Source organism: Myotis yumanensis, unplaced genomic scaffold, assembly GCF_028538775.1.
Source record: "Myotis yumanensis isolate MYYU_CA2020_CCGP unplaced genomic scaffold, mMyoYum1.0.hap1 SCAF_10, whole genome shotgun sequence".
NCBI classification, from domain to species: domain Eukaryota; kingdom Metazoa; phylum Chordata; class Mammalia; order Chiroptera; family Vespertilionidae; genus Myotis; species Myotis yumanensis.
This window is the reverse complement of record NW_027223761.1, coordinates 54,558,761-54,585,436: the sequence shown is the minus strand read 5'-3', so window position 1 is coordinate 54,585,436 and position 26,676 is coordinate 54,558,761. Positions and strand designations below refer to the sequence as shown.

Sequence of the window (26,676 nt, the reverse complement as noted above, 5' to 3'; positions counted from 1 at the left end):
CTGGAAGAAAATATTTGCAAACTACACATCTGACACAAGGATTCATATTTAGAATATATTGAGAGTTCTCAAAACTCAACAGTAAAAATAAAAACAAAAACCAATCCAATTAGAAAATGAGCAAAGACGTGAAGAGACATCATCAAAAAGGATATATTAGATGGTAAATAAGCACATGAAAGATGTTCAACATCACTAGCCATCAGGGAAATGCAAATTAAGACCACGATGAGATATCACTACACTCCTATCAGAACAGCTAAAATAAAAAATAGTGACAATACCAAATGCCGGCGAAGCTTCCGAGACACTCGATCTTTCATACATTTCTGGTGGGAATGTAAAATGGCACGGCCACTCTGGAAAATAGTTTGGCAGTTTCTTAAAAAACTAAACAAACTTAACCATGACCCAGCAATTGCCCTTCTAGGCATTTATCCCAGAGAAATGAAAACTTAAGTAAGTCCACACAAAACCTGTACACGATTGTTCATTAGCAGCTTTATGTTTAATAGCCCCAATCTGGAAAGGACCAAAATGTCCTACAATACATGAATGGCTAGATAAACTGTGGTACATCCCATACCATAGAATACTACTCAGCAATAAAAAGGGAGAAGTACTGACACACAACAACTTGGATGGCATTATAATGAATGGAAAAAAAAATCGTAAAAAGCGCCATACTGTAACATTCTTACAATGACAAAATCACATGTGATAAAATGACACACACACATTGTACAATGTCAAGACTTTATATTGTATTACAGTTATGTAACCATTGGGGGAAATTGGATGAAGGAGCCTCTCTCTACTATCTTTCAAACTTCCTGTGAATCTAACTTCAAGATCAAAAGTTTAAATAAGCAAAAAAAAAAAATAATAATAATAATAAAATAAAACTAGCTGCAAGTCAAGAAAAAAATAGATTAGGCTCTGCCAAGAAAATGTGAAATGACCTGAAATCCACACAAGAAACTAGCAATTTCTCCAAATTTAACAATCCCAAATGTTCAGATAACATCACCAACAACTTCTCTAAATTATCAGCGAAGGATACATATATACATCAACATGCTAGAGAAGAGGTTGGCAAACTACAGCCCATGAGCCAGCTCCAACTGTCTGTTTTTTTAAATGAAAAGTGAATTGAAATGGACACAAAACATAAAAAAAACAACCCTACTACTAGCTTTAGATATTGGTTATTTTATAATACACTGATTATCACAACAGTATCATCTTACAAATGAAAATTTTTCATTTTATTGGAGCACAAATTATAATAATTCATTGGAATGTCTTATGCCTAAAACAAGTTTCCAAACCCATCAAAATATCATGAGACTAAAAAAAAAAAAAAAAAAAAAAAAAAAAAAAAAAAAATTAAAAAAAGAAAGAAAAAGCAATTCCCAATTTGCCATCCAATTTACCAAACTGCATTAAAAATCGAGCTCCCTAAAAAAAAAAAAATCCAACTCACACAAACAATGGAAGTACAGCTGAACAGCAGTTACCATACCTTGGAAAGTATCAAATCACCTAACCATCGCACACAATCAACATAATTCCTATGTATGTCTCTGGTAGAAAAGTCAGGAAAGTGAATTTTCTGAGAAATAAATGGCCTGAAATGGAAATGTAAAAGTTAAGAGAAAAAAGTATAGTCGAATCACACTAACTTTTATTTTTGGATTTATAAACTTTGAAAAATAAAATGCATGACGATTTTTCCTTGATCCTAAAAAACTGAATACCTTATCTTTCTATTGAGAGCTACAGTCTTACTCCATTTTTGTTTCTATATTTTTTTCCATTATCAGCTCAATTCAATTTTGTTTTTATCCTATGAAATTTCATTTATAAAAGTTGTAGCTTCATACCATACCATATATATATATATATATAGGCCAAATTTAATCAATTCTGGCTATCCTAACCAATGATAAGCAAAGATATCTGATTATAGACCTAGAAGTATTTTTACAGAAAATACCTACTCAATCCTTTAAAATTAGACTATGAGCCCTAGCTGGTTTGACTCACTGGACAGAGTGTTGGCCTGTGGACCAAAGGGTCCTGGGTTTGATTCTGGTCAAGGGCATGTACCTTGGTTGCAGTCTCCTTGGGCACTGGCCCTGGTCGGGGCTTGTGCAGGAGGCAACCAATCTATGTGTTTCACTCACATCGATGTTTCTCTCTGTCTTTCTCTCTCTCTTCCACTATTCCTAAAAATCAATGGAAAAATATCATCGGGTGAGAATTAACAACAAAAATAAATAAAATTAAATTAGACTATGAAAGTCAACACATCTGGGTTATTTCAACAGATGGTCATTTTATTGGAGCTGATTTGGCTCAGTGGATAGAACATTGGCCTGCAGACTGAAGGGTCCTGGGTTCGATTCCGATTAAGGGCACATGCCCGGGGTTGCGGGCTTGATCCCCACTTGGGGGGGGGGGGCGTGTAGGAGGCAGCCAATCAATGATTCCCTCTCATCATTGATGTTTCTATCTCTCTCCCACTCCCTTCCTCTCTGAAATCAATATTAAAAAAAAAAAAAAGATGGTCATTTTTCTAGGAACAATGATACATCATTCCAAAGGCTGCTAAAGGTAAGATTACATGAGAGTACTGCCTTGAGCAACAATTTTGAAAATGATATCTGACAGGAGTCTGACATGTATTAGTTAGGACTTTTTTTGTATTGAAGAAAGTAAAATATGGTAGCATTTTCCCCCCTCAAAAATGTTTGTGTAAAGACCATAAGCTACAAGTTGCTACCAATCCTACAGTTAATTAAAAGTAAACCTAACATTTCTAATCTAGCGAGTGATTCACTTTCTGTACTGAAATAACTGTATAAGTTTGATATGCCATAAATTAGTTATGTCTCAGGCAAGTCACAAATCCTCTCTTTACTTTTCCCACAAGAATGCTGGACTGAATCATTTCTAACATCCCTTCCAATACAAATTCCGGGATCTTTTATTAGCCCTGGCTGGTGTGGCTCAGTTGGTTGGGTGTCATCCTGTGCATTGAAAGGTCCCTGGTTTGATTTCCAGTCAGGCACATGCCCAGGTTTCAGGCTAGGTCCCCAGTTGGGGGCAGAGGGAAGGGGGAGGGCGTGCTGGAGGCAGCTAATCAATGTTTTGCTCTCACACAACATTTTCCTTTCTCTCTCTCTAAAAGTGAATACAAAAATCTTTTAAAAAATTAAAATATTATTAATGATCTACTAAATGCTTAATTCTGCTATAATTATGTTATTTGCTTTTTAAAAAATATTTTTACTGATTTCAGAGAGAGGAAGGGAGAAGAAGAGAGAAATAGAAATATCAATGATGAGAGAAAATCATTGATTGGCTGCCTTCTGCACTCCCCACACTGGGGATCGAGCCTGCAATCTGGGCATATGCCCTGACCAGGAATCGAACCGTGACCTCCTGGTTCATGGGTTAATGCTAAACCAGTGACCACATGGGTTAGGCTATTATTTGCTTTGAAATCAAATATATATTATAATCTATTGTTAAACCTTTCAAGGAGAAGATCAGCATAACCCCCTGTTGTTTTTTGTAAACTGTGAAATATAATTTCTATGTATTCTAGAGCTCCAGAAAATATAAAAACATAAATTTAGGACTGTATAAGCTTTTGGTGTTTTAAAATAGAAATCTGAAAGTTGTGCTAATCATTAGAGGCCACTGAAGTTCGATGAATATAAGTGCAATGAAATATCTACTGATGGCTACAAATTTAACTAATAATCTATTAATAGTCTTATTTGATAACCAGAAAATTCTAGCTTTGCTTAAAACACAAAGTGCAAACAAAGTTAATATACACAAACATGATAACTATGGTCAAAGTATTATATTAATAGGCTAAATAAGATTCTGAAAAGATAGTTATTGAATCAAGAACTGAGACATTTAAAAAATATATGAAGATAACCATTAAAAACAAACAAACAAACAAAAAACATATATGAAGAACATTGCAAAGTTCCCACTTCTTCGTCTCAGGGAGCAAGACTCCCACACTTGAAATTTCTCCACTTAATGAAATGAGTAGCAATTAAAGGAAAGCATTATATTAACATGAATTAAAGCTAAGAACCCCATTTTAAAAAAAAGGTTTACTGCACTGAATTAAAATTTACACTGAAAAAAACTAAGTAAAATGTGCTACTAAGTTAGAAAAAACATAATGTAAAGGCGATTTAAAAAAATGAAACATAAATATATTAGATTAAAAATAATGGCTTCCATTGAAAATTTGTGAATTTTATGATATATAAAGTTTTTAAAGTTAACTTCTAAACTCAGTGTTGGGGACTTACATAACAATTTTGGAAAAAGTAAGACCCATCTATTTTACAGCATGAGATACTTGTTTTAAATGCCACAAATGTTACCTGTTAGTTTTATTTGGGTTATAATCATAGGAGTCCTTAATTGCATTAATCATTCTCTTTGAATTAATCCTCCAAAGTTTAAGAGAGTGATCCATACCACAGGACATTATTTTTTCACCCAAAAGATCATAATCCTGTATGTAAAACAAAAAAGCTTAAGTTAAACATTTAAATTATTTTTCCAAACTATACTATTCAGTTTTCACCTATGTACAGTATTGTGAAAAATTTCAAACCACAACACTAACATTTTGGGTTTCATCTATTTAGAAAATAAAACAGAGTTTTTATTGCTCTCAAAATTTAGTTTTAAGTGATTTGTCACCACCACAGTAGATGAGCTTGTAAGCTAAGGAAAGAAAAAAATAGTGTTTAAATTTCATTTATCTTTCAATGAACTTTAAAATATTTTCTTTGCTTGATTTTGAAGATAAACTGAATGCCGAGCCCTAGCCAGTTTACTCACTGGTTAGAGCATCAGCCCTCAGACCTAAGAGTCTTGGGTTCTTTCCCGGTCAAGGGCATGAGCCCCGGTTGCAGGCTTGATCCCCGGCCAGTAGGTCGGGGTGGGTGTTGTAGGCATCCAATCAATGTCTCTTTCTTACATTGATGTTTTTCTCTCCCCACCCTCTCCCTCCCTTCCCTCCACTCTAAGGGGGAAAAAAATCACTGGGAAAAATATCCTATAGTGAGGATTAAAAAAAATTTAAATGCTGAGGTATGACATAAAGCCTGAATAGTTATATTACTTTTCTTTGTCCAACCCTAATCAAGCAATGAAACTGACACCTGTATGTGCAGCTACTAAACAACTAAAATTTTATCTGTGTTATAAGTCAAAATCTTCAGTTACACTGGTCTTAAGAGTTCACTTTTTAAATGAATTTTTTAAAATGTCTAAAAAAGGGAAATAATGTAAGTTTATCATTTGCTGTTCACTAATTTTTAATAGGCATCTAACAAATATCTATTATAACCACCTTATTTCATGGATAAGACACTGTGGTACATGGATGCTATCTAATTTAGCACATGATACATGCATCATATATTAATTCTTCTAACAGTGAACTCCTGTATTATAGAGAAGAAATACAGACTGTCACCTGTTCTCATTTTAAGAAATAACAGATGGTGATGGACCAACAATACAATATACAGATGATGTATTATAGAATTGTACAACTCAAACCTATAAAATTTTATTAACCAAGGTCAGCCCAATAAATTCTATTTTAAAAATAAAGAAAAATACTCCCATTAAAAATAAAAGGAAATAAGAGTAGGGAGTTCTATTTAAGGAAAATATTTTCCTTACTCACCTAGACAGTATATGTTAATCCAACCTCTGAATTAATTGTGAACACTGTTTCACAAGAGCTTAGGAACTTTAGGTTTGTTGCTTACTGAATTCACCAGTCTGGTGAACAGCAGCAAGGCACTCACTGACTCACTGTTTGTGCCAGTAACTCTAATTTGAAATTCTTAATAAAGAATGGTAGTCTTTAAAAGCCAAATGGAGACTGCTACTGCAACTACTAGAAAATCCAAGTTGGCAGGGCATGATTCTCACAAAAGCACACAAACTCCAACCATAGGAACACTTAGTACCTCCAATTAAAATGCTACATGATTTAAAACGTGGTGCCCCTGCCCTAGCTGGTTTGGTTCAATGGATAGAGTGTCAGCCTGAGGACTGAAGGGTCCTGGGTTTGATTCCGGTCAAGGGCATATGCCTGGGTTGTGGGCTCAATCCCCAGTGGGGTGTGCAGGAGGCAGCCAATCAATGATTCTCTCTCATCATTGATGTTTCTATCTCTCTCCCTCTCCCTCTCTAAAATCAATACAAATATATTTTTTTGAAAAACAAACATGGTGCCCCTTTACATAATTTAATGAATAAGAACTGAATAGCTGTAAAACTACTAAGTAACCTATGAATGAAACATAAGTAAAGCTAAAATAATGTAAAAATATGAAACCTAAAACACTTATATTATAAAAGATCAATAAATCTCTCTATATAAAAGCCTAAGCGACCGGCCGACCGGCCCAGTAGCTATGACATGCACTGACCACCAGGTAGCAGACGCTCAACGCAGGAGCAGAAACCACAGGCATGGAAACATGGAACAGACTGATAAATATCAGAGAGAAAGGGGGAAGGAAGAGGGCAGGAAGGGATTAATCAAAGATCTTATATGCATACTAGAGGCCCAGTGCACAGATCCGTGCACAGGTGGGGTACCTCAGACTGGTCTGTGCCCTCTCGCAATCCAGGACCCCTTGGGGGATGTCGGAGAGCTGGTTTCAGCCCGATCCCTGCAGGCCAGGCCAAGGGACCCCACCAGTGCACAAACCTGTGCACTGGGCCTCTAGTTATAACATAAAGATAACACTGTGCCATGAGAGAGAAAGCTATACAAAATTCAGCCTGTGCACAATAAAACACTCCTAAAAAGGAATAATTTAGATTTCAACTGCAAATAAAACAAAGTTTCTTAATTGCTAACTAGTTATTTTTGTGTGTTTTTTAAGAGACATGGTCTCACTATGTTGCCCAGGCTGAAGTGCAGTGACTATTCACAGGTGCGATCCCACTACTGATCAGCATTGGAGCTTTGACCTGCTCCATTTCCAACCTGGGACCATTTACCCCTCCTTAGGCAACCTGGGGGTCCCCAGCTCCCAGGAGGTCACCATATTGATGCCAAACTTACTGTTGTCAGCTGATCGGCATAGTGCACTACAGCCCAGAACTCCTGGGCTCAAGCAATCCTCCTTCCTCAGCTGGGACTACAGGCATGCAGCTCCGTGCCCAGCAATTGCTAACTAGTTTAATCTTTTCCTTTAATAACTGAGAAACAGCAAAACAAAACATAACTTGGTGATTTTTTTGATCAATATAGGGAAAAAAACAAGTTCATAGTTAGTATTCTTTCATGTGCATGAGTACAAATTAAATACAAAGAGACTTTCTTGCTTTATTCCTTCATTTATAAGATAAAAACCTTGCATATCACAAGTAAATGAAATGACTGCCTGCCAGGCTATATGAAAAACAACAACAACAACATACGATTTCATGAAAGGAAAGAGTTCGATGGGGATTGTTCACAACAACGTGCACCTGAAAGTCATTGCCCTGCAGCTTTCAACTTACAGCACTTAGAACTTCATCTCTGTGCCCTTCGACACCTCCAAATATTGCCACCAGAGTGTCCGTTTGGATATTCCATAATCGTAAAGCATGATCTAGTATAGAAATAAAAAAATTAAGATGAATTTTTATCATTCATTTACTGTGAATGTTCAAAACCTCTTTAAAGTAAAACTTATACAAGTGTAGACTTAACTTATGCATAGTAAAGACTAATAATGAAACCCATTATCACTTAAAACATTTACATCACATATAGATTTAGGTATGTATCAGCACAAACTTTAAGAAAAGAAATACTTGTGGTTTTAAAAATATTTTTAACTTATTTACCGAATTTGACAGAGTTTTACATTATGCCATAGAACAAAATATTAGCTCCGTCCTCCACCACACCCATTTATACATTAAAGAGGACTGAGTAGCTGATTTTGTTCAATGGTTAGAGCGTTGTCCCTCAGACTGAAGGGTCAAGGGCACGTACCTTGATTGCAGATCCCCCAGCCCTGGTAGGAGCCAGTGTGGGAGGCAGCCAATCCATATCTCTCTCTCATGCCGATGCCCCTCCATTTCTCCCCCACTTCTCCCTCCATTGCATTCTCTCTAGAAATCAATGGAAAAAATATCCTCAGGTGAGGATAAAATATATATATATATATATATATACACACACACACGTATATATATAATATACATATACATATACATATACATATACATATACATATACATATATATATATATATATATATATATAAAATTCAAAAAGAGTAAGAAAAGATGACTGAGTAGAATTATTTTTGGAGTATTTTTATTAATTTAAGAGAGAGAGGAAGGGAGAGGAAAAGGGAGTGAGAGAGAAAAACTGATCAGTTGTCTCCTGCATGTGCACCAACTGGGGAATTGAACCTGAAACCTGGGCATATACCCTGACCGGGAACTGACCTTTTTGTGCATGAGACAATGCTCAACCAACTGCGCCACACTGGTCAGGACAGGACTGCGTAGATTTATAAAATTTCTACAGTAAATCTAATAATAGTATTGAAATCTACATAGAGTATATATCATGACAATTTTATAGTATTACAGACCTTTAAGACCTCAAAGGGCTGATGACATGTTAGTTGGCATTCCATTTCTTGTAAATCTAAATAAAGCCTACTGAGCCTGACTGGTGTGGCTCAGAGGTTGAGCACTGACTATGAACCAGGAGGTCACATGCCTGGGTTTTGGGCTTGATCCCCAGTAGGAGGTGTGCAGGAGGCAGCCGATCAATGATTCTCTCTCTCTTTTTTTAAGTCCTCGCCTAAGGATATTTTTTCCACTGATTTTTAGGGAGAGTGCAAGAGAGAGGGAAAGACAGAGAGAAACATCGATGTGAGAGAAACACATCTGTTGGTTGCCTTCTGCAGGAGCCCCAACCAGACCCCAGGGAAGAGCCTGCAACCAAGGTATGTGCCCTTAACCAGAACTGAACCCAGGATCCTTTGGTCCACAGGCCAACACTCTATCCACTGAGCCAAACTGGCGAGGGCTGATTCTCTCGCACCGTTGATGTTTCTATCTCCCTCTCCCTTCCTCTCTATGTCAATCAAAATATATCATAAATAAATAAATAAATAAATAAATAAAAGCATACTGATGGAGAAAAAAATAAAAATTATAACTGTAATTCAAGCAATCTCATTTTCTACTAAATATTAACAAAATAATGTACAGCAATAATATAAATGCCATGTGAAGCTTGAACTAACAATGTTCATACTATACATGAATATTAACATACTACACTAATGACAATGTATTTATACTAACTGTAATGTACATATTAGACTAATACATTATGTTAATACGTAGTTGAATAAAACACTGCCATAAAAATGATTCAATTCCAACTATGTACAAATTTTTATGTGGACATTTCATTCATCTTGAAAATACACACACACACACACACACACACACACACACACACCCAGGAATGGTAAGTCTATGTTTAACTATAAGGAACTGCCAAACTGTTTTTTGATGTGGCCACATTTTACATTCCCACCAGCTATAGGGGTGAAGGGTATCTCCACATTGGCCAACATGTTACTGTAACTTTGGTTAGTGCCATCCTAGCAAGTGTAAAGTGGTAGCTCCTAGTGTTTTTAATTAGTATTCCCCTAATTATTAATGATATTGAGGGCCTTTTCATGTGCCCACCAGACATTTGTGCATGTTCTTTGGAAAGATGTCATTCAACCCACTTTTTAATTTAGATATTTTATTACTGTTGAACTATAAGAGCTCTTGATACAAGTCCCTTATTAGATATATGACTTAGAAATACTTTCTCCTATTCTGTAGGTTGTCTTTTCACTTTCTTAATGATATTGTGTGCAGCAAAATTCTTATTAATTTGAAAAGCTGTTTGATTAAAAAAAAAAAAAACTCTTACTGACACAATGGGAAGAAAGAGCAGAGTTAAAAAGTTGTAATATGTAGAACAAGTAAGGCTTTCTGGCCTCTGTCACTTGGAAAGGAATACCTGAGCCCAACTACTACTGCTATCAAGAAAAAGTCATTAGTTCTTAGGTGTCAATTTCCCAAAATAAACATTTTCTTTTTAAAAAAAAAAAATATTTTTATTGATTTCAGAGAGGAAGAAAGAGAGATAGAAACATCAATGAGAGAAAGTAATTGTCTGCCTCCTACATGCTTCACACTGGGGACTGAGCCCAAGACGGGCATGTGCCCTGAGCAGGAATCGAACCTTGACCTCTTCTGGTTCATAGGTCAACACTCAATCACTGACCCACACCGGCTGGGCAATAGGGAATGCTTTATAAAACAGAAGTTTTTATATATAAAGGCAACATGGATTTTCAGATGCATTATTGCTTATTACATGAATGGATAGAGTGATAGTTGCAAAACTAGCTTACAAATTCTTAAAAATATAATTTTCGAGAAAGATAAATATCATGTGATCTCATTCATTTGTGGAATATAATGAACAACATAAACTGATGAATAAAAATAGATCCAGAATATAGAAGCATCGAACAGACCATCTAACTTCAAAGGGAAGGCGGGGGGACGGGGGTAAGAGATTAACCAAAGGACTTGTATGCATGTATATAAGCATAACCCATGGACACAGACAGTAGGGGCATGTGCTGAGGGGTGGAAGTGGGGGGGGAGAGGTCAATGCGGGAAAAAGGAGACATATGTAATACTTCAAACAATAAAGAATTGAAATTAAAAAAAAGAATTGGTGATCTGCCACTTAAAATTAATGAAGATGGCCCTGGCCAGTTTGGCTCAGTGGATAGAGCATTGACCTGCAGACTGAAGGGTCCCAGGTTCGATTTTGGTCAAGGGCACATGCCCAGGTTGCAGGCTCAATCCCCAGTGGGGAGCATGCAGAAGGCAGCCAATCAATGATTCTCTCTCATCATTGATGTTTCTATCTCTCTCCCCCTCTTCCTTCCTCTCTGAAATTAATAAAAACACTTTTAAAAAATGATGATGAACATAATTCAATTGAAAAACATTTCATTTGAGGATAAAGTTCTAGAATTATCATAATGCAATATGGTAAATAAGGGTAACATAACTAATCCTCAGTACCAATTATGCTTCTCTCTTAAAAAATAATCATTTCTACCCTGGCAAGTGTGGCTCAGTTGGTTGGAGCATTGTGCTGTGCACCGAAGGATCTCAGGTTCAATTCCCAGTCAGGGCACATATCCAGATTTCGGAGTATGTGGGTTCAGGGAGAGTTCAGAAGGCAACCAATCTGTCTCTCTCTCACATTGATGTCTCTCTCTCTCTCTCTCTCTACCTCTTCCTTCTCTCTCTCTGAAATCAATGGGAGGAACATATCCTCAGATTTAAAAAAAATAGTAAAAAATAATTTCCTTCTCTTACCTTTACTGACTGACAGGAGAAGATTTGGGTCTCTTGGGTGGAATTTCAGCTCATTGATAGCATTTCCATGCCCAACATAGTGCTACAATAAATTTAAAACATATCAACTTTCATATACAATAACAAATTCTACTGTAAAATATTTAATCTGTGAATTAATGTTTGCTAAGAAAAATAAATTATTTTTCATTAATTTTAAGAGAATGAAAAAGTCGTTTTGCTTAAAGTAGTGGTTTTCAACATTGGCTGCATATTAAAACCATCCAACAACAACAACAACAAATGCATAAAAAAATAAAATAAAATCACCCAACAAATTTGAAGGGAAAAAAAATAAAAGATGCTCAAGTCCCACCTGCTGATAATCTGATTTGACTGGAATAGGAGAGGCAAGGCAAAGATGGAAAAGATCCTCATGTGGTTCTATTGTGCTCTCAGGGTTTAAAACTTCTAATTAAATTGATTTGTAAAACTTAATATCAACTCTCAAGGCTTCAAAACCCTAGTTAGGGTGTGTGAGAATGGATTCACTCTTTTGTTATTCTTCATTCAGAGTGTCTCAGAATAAGGCAAGGTAGAAAAAAAGAAAATATTGTAAATAATAAAATTTTCCCACCCATTACTTAATTTGCATTACCCAATTGTAACAAAGGTATCAAAAGACTTGTCTAAAGGATGAAATAAGCACAGTACAGATCAAATTAGAAATTGTAGACACTGATTCCTTTAGTTTTAAATTTAACCTGACAAATTTTCACAGGTGTTCATTCAAAAGAAAGCAAATCTACAATTTAACAAGAACGCCCACCTTAATGCACTGCATTGTTATGGGATTAATTATCCTGATTATGCCTCTAGATCCAGCCACAGCCAGCAGAGGATGGCTTGTATTGCTATCGTATGTCCATGCACAAGTGTAAAAGTTTTCATCAGCCTACAAATGCCGGTTAAGAAATGTAATTTGTTTTTGAAAAGTAAATATGTACATAAACGATTATAATACGTGGAAACCTCCAAAGACCTGCTAAAGTTTTTGACATAGAAGTTCTTATTATTCTATCACCAGATTTAAACAATGGAAATTTTTAGGTCTAAAACTTATACAAAATGATAGAACAAAACCAGTCCTTCCACTACATTTTGATTAACTATTTAGCTATTTGTATAACTCAACTTTGTGTGTGAAAGCAGCCAGACAACATGTAAAGGATGTGTGTGGCTGTGTCCAAATAAAACTTTATTTACAAAACAGGTGGGTGGACCATTACCTAATAAAAAAAGCAAAAGCAAACAGATGGCCAGCCCCGGGGGCTGTACTTTGCAGACTCTTGCTCTATCCCAATAGTTCTCTGTGCCTCTAAAGATGACTTACTATTCATTTTTCCACTTTTTCCTGTGTGAGACCTTTCCAGTATGGCTACAGGTCACTTCTTTCCATATCATCTAGGGAAAACTGAAAAGTCCTCGTCTTTTTTTGTTTGCTAAGTTTTTCAAATGGATCTAGAAGAAAAATCTTATCAACAAGCTTTTCTATCTATACCTTTGGGTTTTTAAGTCTTTATCTTTATGAACCCATGTTTTGCAATATTTTACTTCCTAAACAAACTGGATATGTGTTTTTCCCTGTAGGCTTTATTGATCAAATACTTAGCATGATTTCCAGTCCTAGCTTCTGATCAACTCAAGTTCATCAATGTAACTACTTTGAAATGATAAAATTCTAGGCAAGGTAAAAAACAAAACAAAAAACAGGAGGTTTTAACTATTCTAATTTTCTATTACTGGATTTCCAATAAACATCTCCAGTCACCTGCACCATTCTCTTTCATATCCATCCTACAATGGATTTCTAGGGACCAGGAAAACTAGCTACCAGAAATCTCTTGGGTGATAGTGAAGGAATAGTATTGGTTAAGGTTAAGAAAGAACAATATAACTTTGGGGAACTAATTAATTTAGAAAAGTTTCAGTGTACTTATGAAAGTCGATTTCTTTAGCCAAAGATATTAAAAACTCAGGAAAGGATACATCAGCATCCACATAGGATTGCAATAGCCGGATTTCTCCTTGTGAGTGACATTCATATAAAGTAACCTAAGGAAAACAAAATACAGTAAATTTTACCTCAAATACAGAAACACATGCTTTTAGCTTTTAAACATATTTTAGTCACAACTGTGTTTTTAAAATATTACAGAAACTACTGCTTTAAAATAGCGCCTTTAATTTGAGAAAGCCATTATAATATTTATGGCATTACATAATTTCCAGAATATATTAAATACTGCAATACTAACTTGCTTATCAAGTTAATTTTGAGGAGAATTGGTGCAAAACTACTAGGCAGTCTGCTGGCTCAGGTCCAATCATCCCATAAGTAAATTACCCTAGTTTCAGTGTGCTTATGAAAGACAATTTCTTTAGCCAAACATATTGAAAACTCAGAAAGGATACATCAGCATCCACACAGGACTGCAATAACCAGATTTCAATATAAATTGTTATATACTGTTAATTCTCCTTCCTCTTTTGGTCTGAAGATTCCTTCTTGTTACGGTGGCCATTAGATAATAAGAAACTGCATTAAAAATGCACTACAGAGCCCTACCTGGTTTGGTTTAGTGAATAGAGCATCGGCCTGCGGACTGAAGGGTCCCAGGTTCGATTCTGGCCAAGGGCACATACCCAGGTTGCAGGCTTGATCCCCAGTGGGGCGTGTGCAGGAGGCAGCTGATCAATGATTCTCTCTCATCATTGATGTTTCTCTCTCTCTCTCCCCCTTCCTCTCTAAAATCAATAAAAATATATTTTTAAAAAATGCACCACAGACAATAGAAACTGTGTGCATTAAAAATCACATTCCTGCCCTAGCTGGTATGGCTTGGTGGATAGAGCGTCGGCCTGCGGACCGACAGGTCCCAGGTTCGATTCTGGTCAAGGACACATGCCAGGGTTGCGGTCTTGGTCCCCAGTGGGGGCGTGCAGGAGGCAGCCAATCAATGATTCTCTCTCATCATTGATGTTTCTATCTATCTCTCCTTCCTTCCTCTCTGAAATCAATAAAAAAAAATATATATATATATTTTTAAAAGTCACGTTCCTTTATTTCTTTAAGAAGCTTATCACAATCAGTTAAACATAAAATTTTATTTTAGTCAACTAAAATAACTTATGGAACATTTCTCAGATTCACCTCATTTCCCCTCTTGAGCTGAAGGCAGAGGAAGTGGCTTGTATTTGTTGTCAAACCATATCCAATTAGTCTATTCCCTCCACCTTTCTTTTCCAAATACACCAATCTAATTTTATGTTATTCCTCCTAACTTCTACTATAGTATTAATGAATACCCAGAATGTTATCTAATAAAGACAGGAGAACAATTTTTCCCAAAGTGATTTCAATTCAATAGAAAAACTCTAAAGACTCTCTAGAAAGCACTAGGGAATTTCCCCATTCTCCATTTACTTAGAAGCAAATAGAATGAATGAATAAATCTTTATAATTCACATGTTCAGCCCCTAGTTCAATTAAAAAGTTAAATAATGGTTTATAGCAAGCATGTCAAATTCACGGCATGTGGCCTGCTGGCTGCGACTCTGACATGCTTGGTTTATATTAAAAACGTGCCTTGTATGGTTTTTTCTCAGTTCAAGATACTCTTGGCCTCCTTAAATAAAAACAAATAAAACAAATATTTACTACAAATATTAAAATACTTTCAGTAACTATTATATACATACACTGGATCTATGCTTTAGTAAGAGGCATTAATTACATTTATTTTTAAGAAATGAGAGACTTGCCCTAGCTGGTTTGGCTCAGTGGATAGAGCATTAGCCTGTGGACTGAAGGGTCCCAGGTTCGATTCCAGTCAAGGGCACATGCCCCGATTGAGGACTTGATCCGGATCAATCAATGATTCTCCCTTATCATTGATGTTTCTATCTCTCTCTCTCTCTCTCCCTTCCTCTCTGATATCAATAAAAATATATTTAAAACAAAAGAAATGAGATTTCTTATTCAAATTAGAATGATAAACTGTTATAGTCACTTCCAAAAGAACAACATCAATTCTTTCAATCACTCAAAACAGATCATTAAGACAAAATATAAACAGAAACCTGCTGTGTGAATGATTTTGAGTAGTATCATCATAATAATAAAAGGCTAATATGCAAATGGTCATCATGCCGTGATGCCATAACGACTGATCAGCAGGGATTTGAGGCTGGGTGGCACCGGACCAGGGGACCTGAGGCCATGGCCCCCTGCCCCAGCACTGGGCTGGGGACCTGAAGCTGCGCCCCCTGCCTAGCAGGGCTTGATGGGAGTGGGACTGGCCAGGTCACTGGGTCTTGTGCGATTTCGAGATGCACGCGCGGGTAGGTGGGAACTTGACTCTGGGTCCCACGGCGCGGCCCAGACTCTGACAGGAGGGAGATTTTCATATACATTTTACTAATTTTCTTTATCTCTGACACTTCTATTATAGAGAAAGGGCAAATAGCAATATTAAAATATTTCCTCTAATTAATTCCCTCTTAATGTGTACGAATTTTGTGTACCAGGCCACTAGTATGAAATAAAGATGTATTTTCAGTCATGAATACTAGGTTTAATTAGACAACTTCTAGAATGCTTCATGTTCACACAAAGGAATAATAATGTCAAACTAGCTACACGAAATTTATCTCAAAATCATTACACTTATTATATTAATACCAGAATCTAATCATCAAACCAAATGCCAAACAGATCCTTAACACTTACTCTGTTGCTTCCTACAGTTGCAAACACTAGTGGATCTCCTTCTTTACTGTGCCAGTTAAACTGAACTCCAAACAATGGCTGATTATGATCTTCCTATAAAATAATCATGAAATAAGAAAAATTAATATATTTTAGAAACAAAAAAATTGTAGTTGACTGACCATCCTCCTTATAACTTTTTTTGAAAATGGAAGCCACTATTTTGAAATAGCACACATAAACTGACTTTTGACTCTAAAAAGATATCTACTTGTCCAGTTTTCACATTTTAAAATATTAGTATGTGATAAAGTTTTATGACAACCAATGACTTAAATCAGAAGTTAGGTAACAAGCACTTATTTATGAAAATACTTTTATATTTGCCTTCTATGTTCTCACACCCAACCATATTTTTTGGAATCAAAACAAAACTGGGTAATTATGGCAAATGCATTCATTTCTCAGGACATAAGGACAAAATTTATTTTTCTGAAATTGTAAACTAACAAATGACCTAAGTAAGAGTGGCTTAGCACTAGCTAAACTTTATTAGGTTTAATTTTTCCCTTGTAAACTGAAGCACACCAGACGCAAATCACTGCTTTCTATTAGTGCTATAGAAACAATTTTAAATAACCCTGAATTTGGGCCCTAAAAGAAAAACATCCCAAGTTTTGTAATAAACAAGTATGGTAATTGAACAATAGGGGGCAGGGGAAGCCATGGACTATACCTTTAGTTGCTAGTAGGCTGGCTATAAGGACATATATAAAAAACAAGTGTTCACAAAGTTATTCTCAGGATTTTACTGGCAATCTCTTGGCATTTAACATTAATTTTCATATTCACTTCAAGGGACTGTTTTTAATTTTAAAATCTAACAACTTTTATTTTTTACCCTTAAAAAGCCATAGATTTAATGCTTTGAAATATTTAATTGAAATATTTAACTGACAGTTAAAACAACCTTCTAGACATACTATCTAAAAATAGGTTGATATAACTGAATATTAATACGAAACTAATGGGTACTTTCCCTTTTTAAAAAATATATAACCAAGATTAATCTCTCTCTTTTAAGAGTATAATTTGACATACATTGAACAAAGAATTTTGCTACAGAGAGAAAATAATTTCCACATAGCCATAGTCACTTATGCTTTCTGAAGACTTTACCTGAAATACATATTTAGAAAAGATTCTTTCATACATGTATAAGACAATGTAATGCACATTTCTGCTCAGCGAAGGCAAACACCCCCAAATTTAAACCAATCATAAATACATGTAAAGAAAAACATCTTAAATTCCACTAATCCCTTTTATAAATAAAGATACTATTGAGGAAGTAGTCATTTAAATATCCTCAACCACTTGTTTTCTACATAATCAAAAAATTTTTAATTTATATCCTTTTCTTTGAAAACAATCACAAATAAAACAACAGATAAGAGTTAAACTCTTTTAAACTGCAGAAACTAAGGCATGTGTTTCAATTTATGCTGGCTCAAAATTAATGAGTCACATTCAGTTCTTTTTAGGAATAAGTACCTGAAAGTAGCATATACTTTTAAATTTTATCAGAATACATTTTCCAAAACCTTTTATTTGAATATAAACAATAAAGAAAAACTAGCCTGCAGTACTAGGTATTACCTATTTAAGACAAAACGAAAAACTAAATGAAAGTAGAGTGAATTATAACTATGCAGTCTATACTATAAAAACAAAACTTCAAAAAGTACTGTAATTTAAAAATATTTTTAACTTGACAGAGTATCTTGAGCATAAAATGTTTACCACTGGTAAATAATTTTGCAGCTTAGCATTCAACTAACAGGATTTGTCTTTCTGCACATACCTTGAGACTATTTACACATTTGAAAGAATATTTGCACTTCTTGGACTTCCATTTCCCCTTCCCCCAGCTTTTCCTTCCAGGTGCATTTGGTGTATTTGTAGGTGTATCAGGGCGTTCAGTGTTTGTTCCACTTTCTATACTGACAGCATCATCCTGTAAGCAGTAAGTTAGAAAAAAATTACATAAAATAGTAACACTGCACTCAGGCAGCAAATGACTTTTTACTGGACAGCTACTGAATGACCTAAAAGAAATAATTAATAAATTCTGAGTAATGGAACATTTTATTCCTATCTCCAAAGGATAAAAAGCAAACCAGCTACACATTAGAACTTGTGGATATTTGATATTTCAGCAAAAATATTAAAAAAAAAAAGCTAATCAGAAAAACAGTACTAATGCTGCCTTTAAATAGCAACACAATGGTCTCCACACAAGGTACTGCTAGATAAGTCTAAGAGAGCCTAAGTAGCAAATAAAAATAAAATAAAAAAAAAATAGAAAGAGAACCAAATTTAAAAGAAAAAAGAAAACAAACAAACAAAAGGAGAGCCTAAGTCGTCTTTTGCATGTTAGGGTTGCTGAAATTCACACCCAAAGCTCTGACTCCTAAATCTGACTTAATGCCCTAGCCCAGTGGTCGGCAAACTGCGGCTCGAGAGCCACATGCGCTCTTTGGCCCCTTGAGTGTGGCCACGAAGTTTCAATCGCACTGTAGTGCGCGCCTGCACGTGGTATTTTGTGGAAGAGCCACACTCAAGGGGCCGCAGTTTGCCGACCACTGCCCTAGCCCAAGCATGTCAAACTTTCGGCCCATGGGCCACATGCCTTGTTTATTTGGCCCGTGTTAGCCTTTGAGTTTGACATGCTTGCCATAGCCGGTTTGGCTCAGTGGATAGAGAGTCAGCCCTCAGGCTGAATGGTCCTGGGATAGATTTCCGTCAAGGGCATGTACCTAGGTTGCAGGTTAGATCCCTGGCCTTGGTCAGGGCTTGTGTGGGAGGCAACCAATGTCTCTCTTACATGGATGTTTCTCTCTGTCTCTCCCCCTCCCTCCCAGTCTCTAAAAGAAGTCCTACATATTCTGTACAACCGAAATTTGACTCATAGCTCTAAAATAATGATACTCATAAATACTGGGTGGGGCAAAGTAGGTTTACAGCTGTTCATATGGAAAACAATACAATAACTAATATAATAAACTGTTCCGTTAACTCACAACTCTTGATCTACTCTTGCCCCACCCTGTGTGTTAGAGCTCCAGATACTCTATAAAGTAATTCCCTTCCAAAGTAGAAATGGCAGCAGAAAACCTTGAAAATTCACCTAATTTTTACCTAATCTCCAGTCCACAAGATATACTGACGGCCCTCTAATCTCAGAAGAGGATTTCACCTCCTTTGATTACATATTACAATGTATTTTTAGAAATAGAGATTTACTTAAATCTGTAACATTAGGGCAGTAGTTAACCACATTCTAGAGAAAGCCTTTTTTCTTGGCGTGCCTATTAACATCTATGAGAATACAGTCTAGGAACTATTGCCTTAGGGACTGTTTCTAAATTACTGCTTCCTAAAGCTAGGTTTATATTATAAAGGTTAAACTTAACTAGAGGGACAAAAGTATATTAAAAATTCATTTAATGGGGGTGGGAGGGAGGATGGGAGTGGGTTAATAGGGGGAAAAGGAGGACCTATGTAATACTTTCAACAATAAAGATTTATAAATTTTAAAAAAGTAGTTTTTGGGGGTGGCTTGCAAAGCTGTAAATGGTTCCTACCAAAAGGACATACCTAAAAGAAACTTGAATTGTAACTTAATGTAAACATAATCTGCCTTTAAAGAGATATAAAAATGTAAAATTTTAAAGTTCAGTTCCTAGGCTAAAATCACTGTTTTTCTCTTTTCCAATTTCTCCCCGCCTCCCAGTTGTATTTAAACAGTTAAAATCTAGTGTAGAAAACAATTTTGGGTTTCGATGGAAAACTATGCACTATACACTATACACTCTTCCATGGTATCAGATTATATAGCCCTCTTAGTTGCCTTTGACTAACCTTACATCTCTTTTTCAAGTTGTGGATAACTAACTAGTAGTGCAAATTCTGTCTCTAAAGGTAGAGGTGCAAAGTGCCTTCCCTTACACTCTGAAAAAAAAGTGTTTGACCCCATTTGCAATTTCATCTCAACATTCCTTTAGTCCTTATTAATTTGTACTGTTTGACTTGCCCAGTTTCCTTACATGAGTAAAATAAAAATTTTAACATGTACTCACTTAATTTTTCTGAAAATTATCTTTTAACACTAGAAGTAAAATAATAAAAATATTACATGCATTATTCACCAGCTTCTTTACATTCTAATCCAGAAGCCAACTGGGGGTAGGGGAGGTAGGAGTGGATAAAGGGTGAATAAATAAATGGTGATGGAAACTGACTTGATTTGGGGTGCACACAATATACAGGTGATGCATTATAGAACTATACCCCTCAAACCTATTTAATCTTATTAACCAACGTCACTCCAATAAATTAAATTAAACAACAAGAAGTCATACAAAACATTGTTAATAATAGGGCACAGTCCTGACCAATATGGCTCAGTGGATAGCACATCGGCCTGGGAGCTGAAGGATCCCAGGTTCAATTACAGTTAAGGGTATGTACCTTGGTTGCAGGCTCGATCCCTAGTGGGGTTGTGCAGGAGTCAGCTGATCAATGTTTCTCTATCATATGTGTTTCTAACTCTCTAACCCTCTCCCTTCCTCTCTGGAAAATCAATAAAAATACATTTGAAAATAATAATAGGGCACATTGCATCCTTATCTTCCTTTATTTTTCCCCCAGCTTTTTAGTTTAATACTAGAGGCCCGGTGCATGACATTTATGCACTGGGGGGGTGGGGTGGTGGTGGTGGTGTTGTTCCTCAGCCTGGCCTCCGTCCTTTAGCAGGCCGGGAGCCCTTGGTGGATGTCTGACTGATATCCTTAGCACTGCTGTTGAGGCGGGAGAGGCTCCTGCCACCGCCACTTCGCTCACCAGCTGTCAGTCCGGCTTGTGGCTGAGCTGCACTCCCCCTGTGGGAGCACACTGACCACCAGGGGGCAGCTCCTGTGTTGAGCATCTGCCCCCTGGTGGTCAGTGTGTGTCAAAACGACCGGTTGTTCTGCCATTTGGCCAATTTGCATATTAGGCTTTTATTATACAGGATAGATGACTCTCATATTTAGCTTTATATAAAATACCAAAACCAGTAACACATTTCTTCCCTTAACATCTTTTAAAAAATATTTTTATTGGTTTTTAGAGAGGAAGAGAAAAACATCGATGTGAGAGCACATTAATCAGCTGCCTCCTGCACACACCCTCTACCGTGTCACCCGAATAAATTCAATTAAAAAAAAAGGAAATGAGAAATTCCAGCAAAGGCAGATAATATGCTAAATGAAATAAGTCGGGCAGAAGAAGCTATGAACCATATGATTTCACTCATATGTGGGATATAAATCTGAAACTCATGGACACAAACAGCAGTGTGGTGGTTGACAGAGGGAAGGTGTGGAGGTGGGGGGGGGGGGGGCGTGAAGGGGACCTAATATATGGTGACAGAAGATGATGTGGCTTTGGGTGATGGCACACAGTAAAACATACAGATCTTGTAACATAGAAATCCACACCTGAAACCTATATGATCCTATTAACCAATGTCACTCCAATAAATTAAAAGAATGCTAACAGTATTCGTGACAAATGTTAGTGTTTTGATTTATAAATAAAATACTTAATTAAAACAAATCTCAGAAGTATTTTATAACGTAAGTTTATGATTACGTTTATAATCTTTTCACTGTGTTTTACACATTTAAAAATGTTATTCAGCCGGAACCGGTTTGGCTCAATGGATAGAGCGTCAGCCTGGGGACTGAAAGGTCCCAGGTTCGATTCCGGTCAAGGGCATGTACCTTGGTTGGGGCACATCCCCAGTGGGAGATGTGCAGGAGGCAGCTGATCGATGTTTCTAACTCTCTATCTCTCTCCCTTCCTCTCTGTAAAATATCAATAAAAATATATTTTTAAAAATGTTATTCTACCAGGAGGTCACAGTTCGATTCCAGTCAGGGCACATGCCCAGGTTGTGGGCTCAATCCCCCAGTGGGGGGCATGCTTCTTTCTCATCACTGATGTTTCTATCTCTCTCTCCCTCTCCCTGAAATCAATAAAAACATATACATAAATATGAAATCCTCATCCAGATGGAGGAACCAAAACAAAGGCTTTATCCAATCATTTGGTTGTGAACAGTTTTCTAATGCATCAAATATATTCCCTAAGAGTCTGCAAAAAGAAAATAAGCTTTCAATTTATTTGGCCCCCTGAAGTTTCCTCCGTCTAAATAAATTTCTATTTTCATTACATTTCTGCCTGATTATTTAGTATGTGGAGAGGTCAGAAACATAAGATTATACTATGTGATCACAAAATTATAGTAATAGCAAATAAAATTTGAATAGTACTTATTATGAGGCAGGCATTCTTTTTTTTTTTTAATATACTTTATTGATTTTTTTTTAGAGAGAGGAAGGGAGAGGGATAGAGTTAGAAACATCGATCAGCTGCCTCTTGCACACCCCCTACTGGGGATGTGCCTGCAACCAAGGTACATGCCTTTGACTGGAATCGAACTTGGGACCTTTCAGTCCGCAGGCTGACGCTCTATCCATTGAGCCAAACCAGTTACGCGAGGCAGGCATTCTTATTTTAAAATTCTCACCCGAGGATATTTTTCCACTGATTAGAGAGAGTGGAAGAAAGAGGCAAAGACGGAGAGAAATGTTGATATGAAAGAAACACATCGAGTGGTTGCCTCCTTCCAGCACGCCCCAGTCAGGCCGGAGAGGAGCCTGCAACGGAGGAACTCAAACCTGGGACCCTTCAGTCTGCAAGGGACCCTTATCCACCTCGCCAAACCGGCTAGGGTAGAGGCAGGCATTCTTGCAAGCACTTCACCTACACTACTTCACTTAATCCTTACAAATGCCCCTCCAGGTAAATACCATTATTATCTCCATTTGTAAGATAAGAAACTGAGGCAACTAGGTCAAGGATCTTGCCTTGCTCAAGGTCAAGCAACCAGTAAGTAGTAGAGGGAAAATGTTAACCTAACATTTGGATCTTGTCTGTGCTCCTATTGCTAACCTAATCTGCCCAAAGAAATTTAAGAGAAGGCAAAAGAAAACAGGCTCCAAGGACTGGAATGAAAAAGTGAAAAATATTACTTTTAAAGTAACTTTCAACACCTAAGCTTTCCAGAAATTTCAAGTCCAAATCCCACAAACTGACAATCCCCTAAAAATCTTTCTTCTATCTACAAAGAGTTCTTTTCCCATCTCTTCCGTGAAAATTTTGGTCATGACACCATGTCATTCATATAATATTATGCTTCAATCAGTAATGCAGTGATGTAGAATTTAAGAAATGGGTGTGTAAGATGTCCTATTTATTCCTAAAACTAGCCAAATGAGAAAATAAAGAACATCTACCACCCTCCTATAACACTTTACAGATTTAAAAAAAGATAGCCAGATGTTATTGCCGTATATTATGAAAAGGGGCTCACATTTTGGAGTATTATCTTTACATGAATTGTCAAGACATTTTGCAGAACTTATTGGTCATATTAAAACATGAAACTGGAAGAGCAATGTCAATTCGGTTTTTACTGGCATCTCACCTAAACACAGTTGGGACTAGATGATGATCATGATCCGTTTTGATTTTACTGTTATTTTTAAATCTCATTCCCCAAATCAAACACCGCGAGGCCATGAAGCCCACTCCTTAAGGACAGCTACCTATGCCGCCGTGACCTACAACCGTCCAGGTCAGCGGTTCTCAACCTGTGGGTCGTGACCCCTTTGGGGGGCGAACGACCCTTCCACAGGGGTCGCCTAAGTCCATCGGAAAACACATATATAATTACATATTGTTTTTGTGATTAATCACTATGCTTTAATTATGTTCAATTTGTAACAATGAAAATACATCCTGCATATCAGATATTTACATTACGATTCATAACAGTAGCCAAATTACAGTTATGAAGTAGCAACGAAAATAATTTTATGGTCGGGGGTCACCACAACATGAGGAACTGTATTAAAGGGTCGCGGCATCAGGAAGGTTGAGAACCACTGGTCCAGGTGGTGCCCTGTATCTTAGTAACTTTCGAAAGCGGAACCGTCCCTTCTCTTTCCTTCCTCGCTGGGGGTTTTCCCCTCCAAGTCAGAAGACGACCCTCCCGGTTCGGCTCCTCCTCCAGAAAAGCGGACTGACCCCATTCATCTCCGCGGACAGGGCAGGAGCAGGCTCCAGACCTCCTTTCCGGAGAGACACCGAAACCCCTTACGATCGGCTCTTCCCATCCAGCCGTCCGAGGGTCGAGGAGGGACACGGTCCCTAACTCCTTTAAGAGAGTCCCTAACACGCCGGCTTCTCCCTCCCAACTTTCCCAGAACAATCTCTAACTAGCCTTTTAAACGACGGGAATCTCAGCTCTCGCACTCTCCCCAAGTGCCCCCAAGGCCCAAACGCGCCGCGTCCACGCGAAAGGATCCGAGGCACCCCCCTACTCCCCCGCCCCCGTCCCCCGCCCACGCTCCGCCAAGTCTCTGCTCGCTCTCGGCCCCACGTCGACACCCCAGCGACAAGTCCGATTCTCTCTCCCACGCCCGCGTTTTCCTGAGCAGCGAGTGACACCTCGCCCTCCCCCCACGGCCGCCCGGCCGCCCCGCTCCCACAGTTTAAAAAGACTTCGAAACTTTCCCCGGAGTCCCGCCCGCCCGACTCGGGGTCCCCACTCACATTCTCGTCTCCGGAGAGGTCCGGGTTGCTGTTCTCGTCGCTGCTCAGCTTCTGCTTCTTGGCCGCAGGCATGTCTGTTCCCGCCGGGGCTGAAGACACTTCCCTCTCGGACATATTCCTCCGCCTCCCTCCAGGTTCCTGCCGCCGAGGGCGGGGCCTCCGCCACACCGCCGTCAAGCAAGCCCGGCCGGAGCCTGCCGCAAAGCTGCCCCCGCCGCCGCCACCGCCGCCGCTTCCCCCACTGTCGCAAACCGCGCCCAGCCGCCGAGGCGGGCGTGCGTGCGACCCCGCCACACTGCTGAAAAAGGGGCGCGCGCGCGCCCTCCCGCGCGGCTTCCCGGCTCCTTCTCGTTTCCCACTCCGGTCCGGCCCTTTTCCCGCCGCCCTCCGGGCAGTTTGCACGGAGAGGGGTGCTCCTTTGGCTGTCGAGGGCAGGATGTCGTACTTCCCCCTTCCCTACCACCGCCTTGGAAACGGAGAGGCGGGACTCAAAGGGATGCTCCCGCACCCCCTTCCTCCTTCCAAAGACGTTTCAGTCGCAATTGGCCCAATTCTTCGGTCTCCGACCCGCTGCAAGGACTCCAAAGTCTGGGGAATGGACTAGACCACCCATGTCCCAGGGGACAGGGAAGATACGAGACGTAACCTCTTGCGTTCGCGGTGTAGGTCAAGTGTTCTTAATTCCGAACTCGGAAAATAAGGCTCGCAAGTTATTCACGGTATTGTTCACAATTAAGTTTTTGGTTAAGAAGAGGAATTTAAAAACTGTAGAGTGCTTTCCACTCGCCTCCCCCATCTAGCAAATGGAAGTTACCGGCTAAGAAGGACGCATGCGTCGGGGCGTGTTCTCGCGCTGGGACGTCCGGGCCCGCCTCTCCCAAGCCCCACCTCTTGGAAGTGGTGTTTGCTGAGCCAGGTAGTCCTCCTTGGGTTTCCGTAGCTCGGGGTGGGTATCGAAGCGCTACCAAATCGTAGTGTTTGGATGCGTGCTAAATTCTTGGTGATTATTTATTATAATGAATGGTTGTCCTCACCCAATTGGTACCAATATTGGATCAGGTTTAAGTAGGGATAACAATTGTAATGATTTTTAGACCCCCAATGAGTAAGAGTCTACAGTGTTCTTTCTGTTAAAGAATTATCAAGGCCCCCAAACCAATGGTTTTATCTCCCACTGCGGGTGAGGCGGACTGAAAGGACCGACTGTCATTTTTGGCACACCAGCTACAATAAAATTGTCGGGCAGTGGTTCTCAACCTTCCTAATGCCGCGGCCCTTTAATACAGTTCCTCATGTTGTGGTGACCCCCAACCATAAAATTATTTTCGTTGCTACTTCATAACTGTAATTTTGCTACTGTTATGAATCATAATGAAAATATCTGATATGCAGGATGTATTTAGGCGACCCCTGTGAAAGGGGTCGCGACCCACAGGTTGAGAACCGCTGTTGTAGGGGAAGACAGCAAAACTGTTAGACATCACCAAAATGTTTATCCCGGTAAATGTTACCATATCTAGGTGCTTGACAGATGCCAACTACATTGGTGAGCCTGGAGATTTTGTTACGTGGGTCATTAAGACACAAAAACGAATGAGCAGCAGGAAAAGGAAAGTGATGATAGCCACATACACACACACCCTCTTTTTTGTAGAATTTGGTTATCACTCCTTGGTTTTGGGAGCCTCATTGTC

The 26,676-nt window shown here is 38.2% G+C and overlaps 1 protein-coding gene and 1 long non-coding RNA gene across 5 annotated transcripts in view; one reads left to right on the top strand and one right to left on the bottom strand.

Annotated features, from left to right (window-relative positions):
• The window catches only part of EED (embryonic ectoderm development), a 34,745-nt gene extending 9,561 nt beyond the window's left edge, over positions 1-25,184 (bottom strand). The window contains exons 1-10 of one of the 3 annotated variants that reach the window (XM_070425808.1): positions 24,983-25,184; positions 18,120-18,272; positions 16,277-16,369; positions 13,534-13,599; positions 12,314-12,439; positions 11,506-11,587; positions 7,588-7,679; positions 4,425-4,558; positions 1,526-1,631; positions 285-359 (exon numbers count right to left, since the gene is read on the bottom strand). In XM_070425808.1, the coding sequence (XP_070281909.1) occupies positions 285-359; positions 1,526-1,631; positions 4,425-4,558; positions 7,588-7,679; positions 11,506-11,587; positions 12,314-12,439; positions 13,534-13,599; positions 16,277-16,369; positions 18,120-18,272; positions 24,983-25,096 (1,041 nt within the window). In that variant the 5' untranslated portion in view covers positions 25,097-25,184. The remainder of the gene's footprint in view (positions 1-284; positions 360-1,525; positions 1,632-4,424; positions 4,559-7,587; positions 7,680-11,505; positions 11,588-12,313; positions 12,440-13,533; positions 13,600-16,276; positions 16,370-18,119; positions 18,273-24,982) is intronic. The other 2 variants (XM_070425809.1, XM_070425810.1) reach the window with 2 other exon arrangements.
• A 92-nt stretch (positions 25,185-25,276) lies between these two features.
• The window catches only part of LOC139017411 (uncharacterized), a 94,142-nt gene continuing 92,742 nt past the window's right edge, over positions 25,277-26,676 (top strand). For both annotated transcript variants that reach the window (XR_011472859.1, XR_011472858.1), the window contains exon 1: positions 25,277-25,898. This is a non-coding gene — a long non-coding RNA (uncharacterized lncRNA). The remainder of the gene's footprint in view (positions 25,899-26,676) is intronic.